General features: G+C 38.3%; 1 protein-coding gene across 1 annotated transcript in view; it reads left to right on the forward strand.

The window, feature by feature from the left end:
* Positions 1 to 9,348, forward strand: part of LOC142335692 (uncharacterized) — a 110,978-nt gene extending 101,630 nt beyond the window's left edge. Inside the window, exons 17-19 of the mRNA XM_075384124.1 lie at positions 4,667 to 4,931; positions 6,871 to 7,085; positions 7,604 to 9,348. Of these exons, the coding sequence (XP_075240239.1) occupies positions 4,667 to 4,931; positions 6,871 to 7,085; positions 7,604 to 9,153 (2,030 nt within the window). The 3' untranslated portion in view covers positions 9,154 to 9,348. The remainder of the gene's footprint in view (positions 1 to 4,666; positions 4,932 to 6,870; positions 7,086 to 7,603) is intronic.
* Positions 9,349 to 17,706: the final 8,358 nt, after the last annotated feature.

Raw genomic sequence — 17,706 nt, forward strand, 5'->3', positions numbered from 1 at the left:
AAAAGGAGCTTTTTGGTTGATCTTTAGTTGATCGGACGCTATTTTGTGTTTTTTACAAACTTTCTGGGAATTGCTTTGTGGCAGCAGTTTCATTCGCTTGTCAACCAAAGATTCTTTTTGTAGCCAATTGTTCAATTAAATCAAAATCGGCAGCTTCAAATTATGCGACGCAGTTTCAATGTGTGCAAACCATCTGCGTTTTTGTCTCCCGGTAGATTTTTAACTGTAATGTCTTGATTAATTGATTGAAACAAACCGTTGCTGTGACCGATTTGTTGCAGAACGTTTACAGATTTTCCGACTGTGTCAAAAAGAATATTAAAACTTGCACTAACGTAAGGCCGTAATTGTAGATGATTTTGATTTTTAGTCAATTGCGATCCTATTATCAAGTGGGGCTGACCGAATTTTGCGCTCAAGAGTTTTCCTAGCTTTGTGGTACACAACGCCCTGAATAGCCCATTTCAGCCAGCGATCTTATTGCCGACCCTACTAACAGCGTTTTCAAATGCGTCATTTTTTTCGTTGTATGATGATATGGTACTACAATCGACTTTCAACAAAAAGATGCCACTCCATTCTGGCCAATCGTGTGGATCGGCATTATATTCTCTCTCCATATTAAGGTTTTGACAAAGGACGATTAAATGCAGAACTGACTGGGTACATATCAAACTGATAAGAGCTGTATTTCGAATTTGATTGCGAGGTATCAGAAATCTGATACTTACTATGTTGCCTTTGGTTTGAGCTGACCGCTACGGAAAGTGTCCGACTGGAGCACTGCCAAGCAAACCATGTCTTCAAGAGCTGCCATTTGACATCAGTGACCCCAATCAGCTGTTACTGTATTTCCGCTGAGATGCGGCTTCAACATCTTTTGCTTTTTGTTGATTGTCACCCTGAGTAATTTTTTGGTTTTCACCCAAACAGTCTTCCTGGTCGCTGCAGCTAATCTTGCGCAAGAAATCCCCAATATGTGGTACAAATGACTTTTCTGAATTTTCAGAACGAAGCTCGTGTTCTACGTCGATGTCAATTTCAAGTTCCAACTTTTCGTGTGTTTTCTGCTCTCCGAGTTGTCTCAATTGCTCTTCAGTCTCTCGAGTTCGTCTTTTCTGTTATCTTTTCTGCATCTGATATTTAAGCCTCAGTTGTACTGGACGTTTTTTTTTCAGCTCGCGCTTCTTTGAGTTGCAAATCTTATTCCGTTTAAACATTGAGCACGACATTTTTCGATTTTGGCTGATCAGTTGGTGTCTCAGTTGCGCTGGGGATCTGTCTTGGCTCAAAATTTTGTCTTGTTTCCTCGTCATCTCCATTTAATGATGAAACGAAGAAATATGTTGCTTCTATGACAAAGCTTACTGCCTTTGACGTCGCCATTCTTCTTCAGGTCCCCCAATGCAGGAAGTACATATCTTTTCAAAGACAAATTTCTTTGTGTCTCTTGAAGATCTGATTTGTGCTTTGATGAGACTCGTGTGCTGTAATGATTCATCTCCTCAATTTTTTTGTCGTCAAGGGCAAAATATTTGTCAAGATTGGTATTAACTTTCGGCGTCTTCCAAGGGTTCAAATTCAGTTGACGGATGAGACATACAACCACTGCCGGCTCCAGAAGGAATTTGTTGCTTTTTTTGAAACAGATTTCGATGTTGTGCAGACCAAATGTTTTGAACCAAATGTATTAGCAACATCAAAACCAAATCATATTTATAAACGGTACATAATTTTCAGAGCTTTTTTTGAATGAATCAACAGAATCTTCTTTTATGTAAACTGCATTTCCGTTGTGTTAATCAGAACCTTTCGTATAAATTTATTAATAGCAAATATATGAAGAACGCGTGTGTAAAAATGACTGAAACTGATTGAAACAGATCAGATAGCACTATGATAGCTGAGTCGAGAGGAAGCATTTAGTAAACAAGTACAATGACAAGTAACATGAACTAAATAACAAATTTTCACATTTTCAATGTATGCAAACCATCTGCGTTTTTGTCTGCCGGTAGATTTTTAACTGTAATGTCTTGATTAATTGATTAAAACAAACCGTTGCTGTGACCGATTTGTTGCAGAACGTTTACAGATTTTCCGACTGTGTCAAAAAGAATATTAAAACTTGCACTAACGTAAGGCCGTAATTGTAGATGATTTTGAATTTTAGTCAATTGCGATCCTATTATCAAGTGGGGCTGACCGAATTTGCGCTCAAGAGTTTTCCTAGCTTTGTGGTACACAACTCCCTGAATAGCCCATTTCAGCCAGCGATCTTTTTGCCGACCCTACTAACAGCGTTTTCAAATGCGTCATTTTTTCGTTGTATGATGATATGGTACTACAATCGACTTTCAACAAAAAGATGCCACTCCATTCTGGCCACTCGAGTGGATCGGCATTATATTCTCTCTCCATATTTAGGTTTTGACAAAGGGCGATTAAATGCAGAACTGACTGGGTACATATCAAACTGATAAGAGCTCTATTTCGAATTTGATTGCGAGGTATCAGAAATCTGATACTTACTATGTTGCCTTTGGTTTGAGCTGACCGCTACGGAAAGTGTCCGATTGGAGCACTGCCAAGCAATCCATGTCTTCAAGAGTTGCCATTTGACATCAGTGACCCCAATCAGCTGTTACTGTATTTCCGCTGAGATGCGGCTTCAACATCTTTTGCTTTTTGTTGATTGCCACCCTGAGTAATTTTTTGGTTTTCACCCAAACAGTCTTCCTGGTCGCTGCAGCTAATCTTGCGCAAGAAGTCCCCAATATGTGGTACAAATGACTTTTCTGAATTTTCAGAACGAAGCTCGTGTTCTACGTCGATGTCAATTTCAAGTTCCAACTTTTCGTGTGTTTTCTGCTCTCCGAGTTGTCTCAATTGCTCTTCAGTCTCTCGAGTTTGTCTTTTCTGTTTTTTTTTCTGCATCTCATATTTAGGCCTCAGTTGCACTGGACGTTTTTTTCAGCTCGCGCTTCTTTGAGTTGCAAATCTTATTCCGTTTAAACATTGGGCACGACATTTTTCGATTTTGGCTGATCAGTTGGTGTCTCAGTTGCGCTGGGGATCTGTCTTGGCTCAAAATTTTGTCTTGTTTCCTCGTCATCTCCATTTACTGATGAAACGAAGGAAGATGTTGCTTCTATGACAAAGCTTACTGCCTTTGACGTCACCATTCTTCTTCAGGTCCCCCAATGCAGGAAGTACATATCTTTTCAAAGACAATTTTCTTTGTGTCTCTTGAAGATCTGCTTTGTGCTTTGATGAGACTCGTGTGCTGTAATGATTCATCTCTTCAATTTTTTTCTCGTCAAGGGCAAAATATTTATCAAGATTGGTATTAACTTTCGGCGTCTTCCAAGGGTTCAAATTCAGTTGACGGATGAGACATACAACCACTGCAGTCTCCAGAAGGAATTTGTTGCTTTTTTTGAAACAGATTTAGAGGTTGTGCAGACCAAATGTTTTAAACCAAATGTATTAGCAACATCAAAACCAAATCATATTTATAAACGGTACATAATTTTCAGAGCTTTTTTTTGAAAGAATCAACAGAATCTTCTTTTATGTAAACTGCATTTCCGTTGTGTTAATCAGAACCTTTCGTATAAATTTATTAATAGCAAATATATGAAGAACGCGTGTGTAAAAATGACTGAAACTGATTGAAACAGATCAGATAGCACTATGATAGCTGAGTCGAGAGGAAGCATTTAGTAAACAAGTACAATGACAAGTAACCTGAACTAAATAACAAATTTTGACATTTTCAGCTATGTCCAAATTTGAAAAAAATATATACGGTTTTTTGACAATAACTCAGAAACTCAAAAAAATATCAAATCCAAAGTTTGTGCATCGATCGACATATGTAAGTTATACACGCTGAGTGAAAAAGAGAGTTCTATCTTAAAAGGAGAAGCATGGCTACCTTCTAAAAGCAACCTTAATACAATTGGCAATTTTTTTCGTAAATAGCTCCCATACTAATAGTTTGTTTTTGAGCAAACTTGGCAGTGACTAGCACTGGTCTACATTATAGCACATGAAAAAAATGAACTAAATCGGACATGTAGTTTTTGAGATAATGGTGTTTAAATTTCAGTTCGCAACAGTTTTAACTAAATCTTAACTAAATATGCCTGCTCTGATAACCAAAATGAGTTCTTAACCATGCTTCTGATAAGAAATCCTACCTCTTAATTGATTATGTGTAGAGAGCTTTTATATTTTATGTAAATCGTATCTTTCAAAATGTTTTTGGGTTAATATTTATCTCCTCCCAATAATCAGACAAAAATATGGTCAGACTTTTGTTTTATCATAGTCGCTCAGTTTCGAATCGTCGCACTTCCGATTCAAGGTTGCAAAAACTCTCACAGTCCTGTAAATTTGAGACATAAATGTGCTCTGTCAAATTCTTTTGAGCCAATTCTTATTATTTCAAGTCCTAGACATTTTTTATCGGGATTAATTGGTCATGACCAACTTTGTCTAGATTGTCATGGCCAATTTTTGTCTGGAATACATGGTCCACATTTTACCACATTTCTACCACACAAACCTGAATGACAGTAAAATTGAAAATATAAACTTAAAATTTACTTAAGCATAAGTCCCATTTCTCGATTTATACATTTGGCGATGTAAATTAAAGATGACGACGATGACGACGAAGACAAAACTCAAGAAGATACAGCAGCAAACACGTACGACAAACCAGACGAAGGAGCAGATGGTCTGGTGAACTCGGATAACGTAGAGAATGATTCCTTTGACAGAGATGGTCCGCAGATTGTGCAGGAGGAGCCAGCAGAGGGGGCGAAAGATGAGAACGACACAATGTACAACGAGGAGACTAACAATGCGTCTGACCTCTCAGGATATAATTATTCACAAGACATTAGTGCTGATGATGAAGAGTGAGTAATATTTGTTGAAACTAGTTTTGTCGCATCAATCGGAGACAGCGAGCGTCGCTATTCTCAAGGACAACTTGGTTTTTGATTCTGTCTCATATGTCTTTTAAATTTCCAATCGTCCAGTAATAAGTTTTTGGATACCGTATTTAGTACAACGTTCCCAGGATGAAGTCCGTGCTCCAAGACAGGTATAGGCCAAATGGACAGGAGTCGCGGACAGGAGTTCATGAGATGCTACCGAGCTCATAGTCTGGACAATGTTTATGTCCACCGCAAACAAATTGTTTGTCTTTTAATAACTGTTAGCTGAATCTCAAATATCATGTTGAAATATTGCTTTTGATTCCTTAAAAAAACACAAAGCATTTCAGAACGGATCCAATAGATATCTAAAAGTGTAAATTCCTGCTTCAATTCGACTGTACATGCACTTTTGTACGCACTAAATAACCCTTTATTTAATTGGAAACAAAAATGAACAATTTATTAAAATTGACTGCTCTCGTACGAAGTTTGACACAATTAGTGTCAACGTGTGCATGAACGTTTCGGGCTCTTGTTCTAAAACATCTTTTGACATCTTGAGTGTCTTTTTCACGCTTGATTTCGATTGTTTCATTTTTGAGTGATCTAGCTTGCTCTCACTTTGAAATGAAGTTTGTTGCTAATATAAAAGCTATTGTGAGCCACTAATCAAAGTCATTGTAGCTTAGTGGTTACGATGTTGAACTGGCAATCTGATGGTCCGGAGGTTCATACCCCTATAGAGTCGTTGGTTTTTGCACTCGTAAAACAGTCGGAGCTGCATCCAGCTCTAGTCAAATCCCCCCCCGTCTGTCGTTCGATAGAAATTCAACCGACGTTGGTCCGTTTATGTTTAATTGCTCTCAAACGAAGATGCTACAAAGATTAGTTATCGGCTCTCAGCCAAAGTTGGCTATTACCTTATTTCTGTGGTCGTTTTTATGCATTTTTTGCATTATGGAACAGCTTTTCTTCTGACGCTTTTATTTTTGTCATCAACAACGGGATTAACAGGGTAAAGCCTGCAGGGCATTATGTGAACCTTAGAGCTTTACCAGTCTGCGAGTAAAGCATGCTTACAAGTATGCAATTTATCGAATTTCATGGTGTAATGAGCGGTTCTTATTCTTAAAAAATGGACACCCTCAGTCCACCCCTACTGCCAAAGCTAACCACTCATTCTTTAAACGGAAACGTTTTCAAAATTTCAGGTTTTTATAGCATTATACAATATTAAGACCGGTCTTGCTCGTGGGTCCTGGTTAACGATTTTTGTTTGGATAATTCATATCTTTGGCCATTATCTTTAGCCAGTTTATCGTTGGCCACAAGTTAAGTTTGTTCAAAGTTCAGTCTGGCCAGGATGACCAAAGTCAGTTTGTTCTGGCCCAGGGTCATGAGGGTCTATTCAGTCTGACCAATACCTGACATTCGCTTGTCCTGTATGGACCCCCTGTCTGTCCCCAAGTCCGTCTGTCCAATACCTGTTTCGGGTCGAGGAGCTCATCCTGGTAAATTGAGTTGCTTCGTAGTTTATGTATGTCATAAAATGCAAATTTTTTTTCAATCACATCATCTGAGACCCAAATTTCAGGTGTTCCATTCAACATCATTGCTCTCTCTATATCCGATATCAAATTTTAAGTTGCTCTTTTTGATGCTAATTTGAACTGAGAGAAATTTTGCTTCAAGTTATCTGCGATGACAATTGAGAACAACTGCTCTAAAATACTTTGACTCACCATTTGAGTGCATGCATGCAGGCAATGATTTTCTTCTTTAAAATTATATTTGGCTACTAATGATCCAATTTGTGTTCAAAGGGGGTAGGGCAACTGATGGAAATATTTAGATTGCTTATTGAACTTTCTGCATTCACAAAATAGTCCACATAACCCTAGGCGTTCCATTATAGCATGGAGTTCCTGGGCGCGGATGACAAGAAGAAGAAGAAGCGAAGGTCTTCGCGGAGGTCTTCGGCTGCCTCCACATCTGTGGCAGGGTCTGTGTTCAGTGGAGGGACTGAGAGCAGTGTGGGGTCTGATGTGAGTTCTGTGTCCTCCTACGGATCCTCCTATGACTCCATGTCCGTTGATGGCGATGACGACGGAGCTTCTAGCGTCGGTGGAGGTGGGATCCAAAAATTGTTCTCAAACAAAATTTATAGCAATTATTTTACAGAGTACTCTCGATCGTTTTATGCAATTTTTCGCGCTTCTGAATTTTCTTCAGTATTCGACTTGAGAACCGCGATAAACTGGTAAATCCTGAGGGCATTAAATAACTTAGCAGAGATATAAGAGCCTAACTAATTTCTAAGCATGCGACTCACCAAAACTGCTCCGGAGACATATATTAATGGTGTGACGGGCGATTCTTAGCCGATTTGTAGATTCCGTAATCCCTTGATCACCCCGCCGCCCCTCCAGACGTACTGACGTGAATAAGTTATGGGTTATGACTATTCAATATTCTGCTTTGCTTTTAAGCATAAGATCAATGTGAATGCGAATACTATGTCAAATGTTGTTTTAAGCGAATCGATGAGAATTTTTTATCGAACACTTTTCTTTCGCGTAATTCAATCCAACGGAAAGTATCAATTGCATCCAGAGGTTAACTGAAGGATGATAAAAAATATTTTTCAGACACCTCATCGGCCCTATCTGCAGACAGGAGTAGCATCATTAGCACATCTGCCATCTCGACTATTGGATCAATAGACTCGGACGATATCTCCTGCGTTTCTGATGTCTCTGACGTATCCGATGTTTCGAACGCCTCCGCACTCACCGCCAACAGACTTGAAAGGAAACGAGACGAGAAAAAAATGGACAAGTTAAGAAAAAAGAAAGAGAAGAAAAAAGCCGAGAAAAAGGAGAGGATGAAAAGAAAGAAAAAGAGAAAGAAGAAGCGAAAGAAGTCGAAGAAAAGAGCCAAGAAACGAAAGAAGAAAAGGAAGCGACAAGCACGTGAGGCCCTCGAATTTCTGAACGAGGACAATACTTTCGTTCCACATAAAATAAACCAGCGTCGGTTAATTGAAGACTTGCTTATATTCCTGCATAAGTTTGAAGAAGAGTTGGAAAACATTTTTGAGGAACGAGATCGTGATGATGAAGATCGCCATGTTTACAGGAAAATGAAGGTGCTGTTTAAGACCAACGAGCGTGAGTATGACATAGAGAGTATTTATGATATGGGCGATATTGATCGCTGGAACCCACCAATGTGGGAAAAGCCTGAAAATGAGGACGATGAAGGCAATCTGCTGGTCGGTGAACAGCGCGAAGTTTCAAAGTTCACCGGTCGGCTTCTGGACGAGGGTGAAGAAGATCAACCTTATCTACCTTTCGAAACAGAGAGCCAGAAACAAGAACAGCAGCGACAAAGTCAGCAGCAAACTTCAGATTTTCTTCAGACTGACAACAAGCCTGGTCCAAAAAGTGAAGATATGGATGAGAAGCCGCCTTCAGCTAACTTTGGAGGACTTTCGGGCGACAATGATGATGAAAAAGTGGATAGTGTTGACGGAGCTCCAGCACTGGGCAAAGACTCAGATGGTCCTCCCCCACTTGAGGGTGACAAAAGTGCAAAAGACAAGTCGGGACGTGAGAGTTTGAGCGGTCCTGAGATTGCATTTTCGGAACGATCAGGGGCCGAAGATGACGAGAAATCGAATGCGATTTTCAGCCAACCGAGAGATAGTGAGTCGAGGGATGAGAGTATCTTTAAAGATGGTATTGGTGAAGACACTAAAGGTGGAAGCGGAATTAGCGGATCCATGGGTGGAACTAAGAAAGACTCACTCGGATTAGTTGACTCTAAGAAAGATTCTCTCGGAGTTGGGGAATCGAAGAGGGATTCTTTAGGAGCTGGACTGAGTGGATCCAAAAAACGATCATCAGGTGGAACAAAGAAAGATTCCGCCGGAGTAGTGGGATCCAAGAAGGAATCTTCAGGTGGATTGGGTGGATCTAGAAAGAGTAGTAAGAAATTAAGTGGATCTAAAGGATTGGAGAGTGAAAAGAAGAAATCTGGTTCCGGTGAAGCCGGTACCGAAAACGTCGGAGGAGGGCCGGAAGTGAAGGAGGAACAGGGAATGGACGAGGTTGCACTGGACTTTGGCGGAGATGAGAAAGAAGTTCCGCCTCGAAAAGCCACAGACGATGAAGATGATGTCGATGAATTAGATTAAAGAATTCAACATCACTTTTGGCACTCAATTTTCAATGTATAAAGCTGGGAAACTTTTCAAAGATTATTTGTAAAAATCAAATAATTTGGTACGTGTATCTCTTTCATTTGAACTTAATTTCTTTTCGGAACTGAGCCGTATATTGACGCTGCTATTTAGAATTTAAGGGGTCTAGAATTAATAAAAAAAACCAGCTGTTTTGGTTTCGCATATTGTCTTACATATAAATTAGAAAATTGTATCAAAATTTGTGTAAAACAATACAAATATACAATTGCATCGGTATAATTTAACAGCTTATCTCATGAAATCTTTTCAAGCTCTTAACGTGAACAAGTGAGCGAAACAAAATAAGTGCTTCCGTTTTCATACTTCACGCGCAATTTTCGCGAAGTTTTTGACTGAAATCATTTTGCACGCCTTGAAGCAACGTAAAGTTTCGATATCACAAGGCCTTTCAATATTTTCAAGTTTGAGTTTTAAAAGCGCCTCGACAATTGTAATAAGAATTTTTTTGAGATTTACTCATCTATTTACAGAAGATTATAGCACTTATTTGCGCGATTGTTTTACCACTTCAATTATGATGTGGATACGCAGTTGCCTTTTTACTGCTTTCATTTTGACCTTCAACACCTGTAACTTGAGTAACTACAACTACCAAGAAATTTGCGATGTCAGCCAGTCCTACCGGAGAGTGAAACCTGGAGTTGTGATTCCAGGGATGAAGTTTGATGTCTCCCTTGATTCTTGCAACCAGGCAGTAACCAGTCAGACTGTCATTGTGTTGGGTTCCTATTGGAAGTTAAACTGTACGAACGATAATAAAAATGTTAAGGTTGGACGCCGATTTCTTAATTGACGATAAATAGATGTTTGGTGTCACGTTGACTAGTTTTTGGAACTGGTCATAACTAATAACTACATTGTCATCAGCAAGATCTATAGCTACTTATCAAGACAGGTTGCAAGAATTTCTCGCTCCGATAAATTACCTATGATGCTGCGCATTAAATGACATAAACAATTCAGTAAGCTCTCAAAACGACAACTCGAAGAAGCGCATTGGTATTCTATGGGTTTTCTATCTGAAGCAGGTTTCTCCATGAATTGAATTTTGCTTTCTTTTTTTTCGAACATCATCTCATAACAGTCCTTCATCTTTATTCAGACTATACTACTCCCCACCCACCTACTCTACCTTCCTAATTATCCCCCTCCCCGACGTACCTATCTAACTACCCCCCGACCACACACACACACACACACACACACACACACGCACACACACACACACACACACACACACGCACACACACACACACACACACACACACACACACACACACACATACACACACACACACACACACACACACACACACATACCAAGCTACCTATTCTCCGCCTACCTAATCCCCGGCCCTGCCCCTGCACCTATACCCCAACGAACCTCCTCCCCAGCATGCCAATATTCTACGGTCTATTTTTATTCATGTGCAAAAATGTTTGCTTAACTGTTTCGACGTTTTAGCTAAAACATCTAGAATAGTCTTTCCCGCTCGTTTGAGCTTTTTAAGTTGACTTTCCGTCCTTAGAACGGGATAAACTGGTAAATTCTGAGATCTTTGACCCGGTGAGCAGCTCTCGTAAATACTTACTAATTTCTTAATTGTACGGTTCAGCAAATCTGTTGGGATACGCTTGAAACGCCATCCGACAGATATTCATGTTTGAGAGGTCCATCTTGAACCCCCACGCCTCCCCATGTTTAACAATCCCGCATGTTTACCAGCCCTTCTTTTACCTCACCGCGTTTTAATGCTCGCCCTCTGAGAGGATCTACTTCTTTTCACCCCAATTCATTTAAATCCGCATTTTTTAACACAACAGCAATTAATACCTATCACTTAACCCCCATATCATTTCAGTATCTATCATTTCACTCCGCTAATTAGCAGTCGAAATTAAAGTCATATTTTGTCATAGTTAAGTGGATAACTAAATCCCATGTTCGCTTGTGATAGCTTCATATCAAGCCCCACGGGCGGCTGAGGTATGGCCAAATGATTAAATTGCTAATTTAGAAGTCCGTATTATCTTAAAGATAAAAATAGGGGTGAAATGATAGATGGGTTAAATGATCGAGGGTTGAAAAATTCGGGGTTGAACAATTGGGGGTTAAATGAATAGGGGTGAACAAGCTGGACACTCTCCGAGACCAGTCTCCCTGTGGTTAGGCTAATCCTCACTTGTGATTCGAGAGCAATTCATTCAATGGTTGTGGTTTATGTTAAAAACTTTCTTTTAAGAATAACTCTGAGAGAATAGAAAATTGATGTATTTTAATACTCCTGTTGCAGGACATTTTATATAAAAACAAATGAAACAAAATTTTAACTAGTTTCAGCATACAGAAAATTTTCTTAGAATCTTATCGTTCCTCTCGATTTATAAATATTATCTGTGATTTAAAGAAAAGACGGATGTTTTTGTAAAATTTGTAATACCAAAATATGTTCATGTGTTGCTAGACATGAGGACCAACACTGCTTGTGAGCACCATATATTACATAGAAATAATTTTGCCGAAGTTTCGGTTTCAGTTGCATTCAAAAGTTGAATTTTTCATTTAACTACAAATCATTGAACAGTTGTTGCACGTTCAACCGTAAAAATAATCGAACATCATAGCACTTACTGAGTTTTTCAGCATCGACTTAAGCGAACTGTTATCAATTGAAATCCATACAGTGAATTTCCGACCATCACAGCTAACCAATTATCTGTTCCAATGAATTTCAATGAATACAGAAAACAGCATTATAAGTCTGTTTCAAACTGATATCTGTGTAAGCTGATGGGTTCAAGCTGAAGCATTTTTTAAGAAATACAAAAAATTCTAGTCTGGTAATCCTGTGTAGGGCACGCGTGAAGGAATGTAATAGAAATAGAGAAGAATTTTTTAAAAAGAAGCTGTAGTTGATAATAGGCTTTTAATTGACAAGAACAAAGAAACGAATTAAATAATTCAAGAAAAACATTGCCATTATTGAATATTCATTAACAACTCCAGATTTTTCTCCAAATTCATAACATTTTATATCATCTTTTTTTCATCCATTTGTTCAAGTGAAAGCAACACTAGAAAATCCTGAAAATATGGGAAATTTTGGAGGCTCCAGTCATTTTTTTTTCTCAGTTGAACAAAATTTCCAGACACCATGCAGCATGTTTTGAAACTTACAATGTTGTTTTTTAATCAGAATTGTTTTGGAATGATTACATTGATTCCCGCAGCTCATGCTGAACAATGCATGCACTCTAATTTACAGTAATTTTAAAACAATTATTCTACTGGAATCAATGTTTCATAAAATGTTTTAGCGAAAAGAACTAAAACATGAAGCGTATTTTTTTAAGTCATTTAAAAAAACAGTTTCTTGAAAAACACTTTTTCTTTCTATTGTTGACAGAAGCGAAAAGTTCAGTATCCTTATGCAGATTTGGAATCATTTTTCATTAATTTCGTGCCACTTCTGTATTAAAACAGCATCAGTTCTTGGTTACGCACTGCTATATGAAACATTTTTTCACATTTTTTTTAAATCCTTTACGAAGGTTTTTAACGAAGTTTATTTAGTTTTACATTTGTGTTGTTGGGCATAATTAAGCTCTCAAAAAAATGGAAAGCAAAAATATACAAGATAGGGAAATTTCACGCTTCACCGCATTCTCCGCCAATAATATATAATTTTGTAGACCACATACTCGTCCGTATAACAGTAACATTCATTTTATTAACCGCAAATCTTGTATAAATTCAACAGAGAAATGATGTGATGAATGCCTGCAAGAATTCCGGTGACTTTAACTATGATCTTTCATAAGCTTCGAACTGCTACCTTTTCACAACCAAAATAGAAAAAGGACAGCTGAGAAAAGGCTACTGTTAATGCACTGCAGACTGAAAGCCTAATGCTGCTCCGCTGCGATTACGCAGAAATAAAATTATTATTATTATTTCTTCTTATATTTTTAGTGGCGAGTTGACCAAAATGCACCAAAATGTGAATGTTTCAGTGTTTGGCACCACTTGATGTCAAATATGGAATGCAACCAATGAGAACTGATGATAACAAAACGATAGCAAATGTAGAGATCGTGCCGACGCCACTATTCGCAATCAGCCCTAATCAGCCCATAGATCTCAATGAACCCAACATTCGCATAGATATTTTTCCTCCACTAACGTCAGGTTAGACTTAGTTATGCTCAGCGCGCAAGAAAAAGATGGTCGGAGGATGACAATTATTGGTTTCAGGTGTTTCTTTCATGCTTTGTTATAGGTTTCATGCTTTTCATGCTTTGAGGTACAGACAGAAAGTTGATATGTCTTAAGGCCGTACTGGACGGAACATGTCTTAAGTCCAGACGATCACAGACGCAAACAGCCCGTTTCCAGACTTAAGTGCGTTCAAAACCAAACGTGCTTTCATAGCGCGCTCAAAAGAGCCTTATGTACAAACTTTCGTGCGTTCAAAAGAGCCTGTGTCGAGACTTTCGTGCGTTCATTTATATTTCCAGTCCACGTATTTTTGAAAGCATTACGCGCCCCTTGTGCGTTTATCCAGACAGGCACGTTCGATTTGAGTCGTCAGCCTGGGTTTCCAATTCTGGGCCTCAAAGAGTACAAAGTGGAATGGTCATAGTTCTGAATCCTTTCTGAAATTAGACGCGTAAAATTTGGTGAAATAACAATCTCTGATTTTTCCATTTGTGCCCACCGCTTTGGGTTGGCTGAACCAGTTTAATACCTTGAAAGGAAATACTGTTTTGCTAACGCTTTTGAGCACGGAATTACAATTAACGAAACCGTTGCATAGAGGCTTCAAAGCCAATACTGAGTGCAATTTGAGTCAACTTCTACAGAGAACACTTACGAAACATCTTTGAAAGCGTCTACTTATAAATTGACGACCCTCAGAGATCCCTTATATAGTTCTTCGGTACTTCGAATTTCGATTTAAAAAATAATAACAAAAATTATGTTTCCGCATGAACCATTGTATTTGATATAATACTTGGAAGTTATGAAAACAGCTGCTTTTCATATTTTTGCAGTTAGCTCAATAAAAGCTTGCGATTCAAATAGGGCAAAAATTTGTGATACGTTGAGCGAGAGAGAGAGAGAGAGAGAGAGAGAGAGAGAGAGAGATAAGAGAGAAAAAGAAGAAGACGAAGAAAAAAGAGAATGAGAGAGACAAAGATCTCTCGCTCTCCTCTCCTCTCTCTCTCTCTCTCTCTCTCTCTCTCTCTCTCTCTCTCTCTCTCCCTCCCTCTCTCTCTCTCTCTCTCTCTCTCTCTCTCTCTCTCTCTCTCTCGCTCGCTCGCTCGCTCGCTCTCTCTCTCTCTCTCTCTCTCTCTTTCTCTTTTCTTTCTTCTTTCTCTTTCTCCCTTACACTCCCTTCTCTCTCCCTCTTCCCTCTCTCTCTCTCTCTCTCTCTCTCTCTCTCTCTCCCTCTCTCCCTATATCTCGCTCTCTCTCTTTCTTTCTTCTTTCTCTTTCTCCCTTACACTCCCTTCTCTCTCTCTCTCTCTCTCTCTCTCTCTCTCTCTCTCTCCCTCTCTCTCTCTCCCTCTCTCTCCCTCTCTACATATATATATATATATATATATATATATATATATATATATATATTTATATATATATATATATATATATATATATATATATACAGAGAGAGAGAGAGAGAGAGAGAGAGAGAAGGAGGGAGAGTGAGGGAGACAGAGAAAGAAGAAAGAAAGAGAGAGAGAGAGAAAGAGAGAAAAAAATAGATAGAGAGAAAATGAGGGAGAGTGAGGGAGAAGAGAAAGAAGAGAGAGAGAGAGAGAGAGAGAGAGAGAGAGAGATAGAAAAAGACAGGGAGAGAGAGAGAGAGAAAGCGAGAGGAGAGACAGACGGAGGGAGAGTGAGGGAGAAAAAGAAAGAAGAAAGAAAGAGTGTGTGTTGTGAGGGAGAGAGGGATATGGAGAGAGAGAGAGAGAGAAAGAGGAGGGAGAGAAAAAAGAGAGCGAGCGAGAGCGAGCGAGAGAGAGAGAGAGAGAGAGAGAAATTGCTGGCAGGAAGTGGTATTCTAATAATAAAAATCCTCTTAAATGCCATTCAGCTTTTGGCACAGTATTTGAGCCACCAAACCATAGATCTTTTTTTTCAAATTTGCCTAACTCCACAAATTGGTCTAAAAGTCTACCTAATAAGGGGCCAAGACACTTCAAAACACTCCAAGATCTTCAAAACTACCGTTTGAATTTCGTATCAAAAGTTTTGATTTCCCAAAAAAATATAACGAGCCGCTTTCCTTGATTTTTTGAAGATGAAAGTTTGGCATGACATGCATTGAAATTTTGGAACCTCTGCTAATCTTGGTCAGTCTTCAAATCTCTCTCATGACGATGTAACGAAATCAGAGGAGTTCAAATTTCTAAATTTTGTAATTTTTGAGATGAAAAGACAACAAAAAGCCCAATTTCAATTATTCTTTGTTTACTCTGCGTCATTTAGACCAGATTTTAATATATTTTTAAATCTGTTAATTTTCCTAGTTTGGTTTCATTTGCTCTGTGCCTGATCTTTAGTTTTTATATTTTGTTTTTTAATAGCCGCACAGCTATAGCTGGGGCTATTATTGGCCTTCTCTTGTTTTTTTACAATTCAAAGAACTTGAATCGTATTGGGGCGCTGTTTTTTTTTAAAATCTGTTCACACATTGTCATGATTTTTTGAGTCAAATTGGAGTGGTGATTTTGGTCACCCCGAAACAGGAAATGGAGCGAATAAGCGAGTGGTTTTGCGGCGTGAAATTTTTTTGCTCTAATTTTAAAGTAGAGTGAGAATACGGGGTTTGAACAAAAGTTCGCTTTATTGGTAGTGGATTTTTGTTCACAAGCGGCAATTTCACTTTAATTTTACTGTTTTTTTCGATTTATTGGATCGGATTTTTTTCTAAAGGGTTTTTCCAATCCATTCATAGTCCGATCTTAGTCTAGTTTGTGTTTAGTCAATGAAAATTCTTTGAATTGTGCGTCAGGATTTGTCCTTCTATGTTTTTTATTTTCGTCGTCATGATTTTTGTTACGACCATATGACGTCACAGCCAATTTTTGTTCATTCGTTCATGCAATTTGAACTGAATTGCATATGTGACGTCATTTTTCGCTCTTAGTGGAGCGAGTTTTTTTCGGATTTTTTTTCTAAAGGGCTTTTCCAATCCATTCATAGTCCGTTCTTAGTCTAGTTTGTGTTTAGTCAATGAAAATTCTTTGAATTGTTTGTCAGAACTTGTCCTGCTATGTTTTTTTTATTTCGCCGTCATGATTTTTGTTACGACCATATGACGTCACGGCCACTTTTTGTTCATTCGTTCATGCAATTTCAACTGAATTGCATATGTGACGTCATTTTTCGCTCTTAGTGGAGCGAGTTCTTTTGTTCATGGCGCGTGATTAAATTTTTGGTCACTTGAACTTACCTCACTCTCAAAAATGACTTCCTCACTTTGAAATTGACTTTTATTTACTTTAATTCAAAGAGATAAGGTCATATGGGTGCGTGTCACTCTAGATGAAGGTTATTTGAGATCAGCTTATAGAGGCAGCAATAAGTTATACAGGTTTTAAATCAGAACATAACAGATCAGCCTTCAATGAAAAGACGAATTTTTTTGGTCTGTCTTTTTTACTGTTTTTTTAAGACTGCCGATCTACGAATCTATTGCGGTTATTTTCTGGCAATCTGCCAGCTATGTTTTATATTACTCAACCTTGTCACTTTTTCGGCTATGCTTTTTTACAGAGACTCATGAGGTCATATTATCTCTTTGACTTGCCACGTCTATACTTTAAACAATATAAATCCAGCTTTGGAGCCTGCTTTATGACCAGTTACAGTTGAGAGATAAGACGTTCAATTAAGTTGAGCTATCGAAGTGTTTAAAATTTTACGAGAGGAGAAACACCGTTTTTTCACTTTCAACGAAAATTGAGGTGCATATTTGTTCAATCCAATAGACAAGTTTATTATGTTGAGCTCAATGTTGTACTATACAAATAAAACATTTCGATATCAACAGTTGATAAATTTTGTTATATTCAATGCTAGAGTTTATTTAAAAAGCATTCAGAGAAATGACGCTCATCATTTTTTATTTTGAATTTTTTGTTAACCCAGGTTGACCAAACTTGCCTTACTACGTCATCGTATAAGTATTGAAAAAAACCGAACTGTGTTTTGTCAAGTTTACTACGCACCGTACTGTGGCCGTCCTAAAGTTTCCAAGGGGCCATATCAAGATTATTAATGTGCCTTGGACTTTAAGGTGCCTTTGAAATTTGAGATAGACTGAAAACTGTTGAAAAAATCTCCAGTCAACTTAGAAATTGACTGCTGAGAGTTTTCAATATAAATTTTGTGGCTTTTCCTTTGTCATTCAGGGATTGTGGACCGGCTGTGGCTCACTTACTAAAATTAGTTATGGGAGCACTGATATAGCA

The sequence above is a fragment of the Convolutriloba macropyga genome, chromosome 1 (assembly GCF_964194025.1).
Source record: "Convolutriloba macropyga chromosome 1, txConMacr16.3, whole genome shotgun sequence".
Classification (NCBI taxonomy): Eukaryota; Metazoa; Xenacoelomorpha; order Acoela; family Convolutidae; genus Convolutriloba; species Convolutriloba macropyga.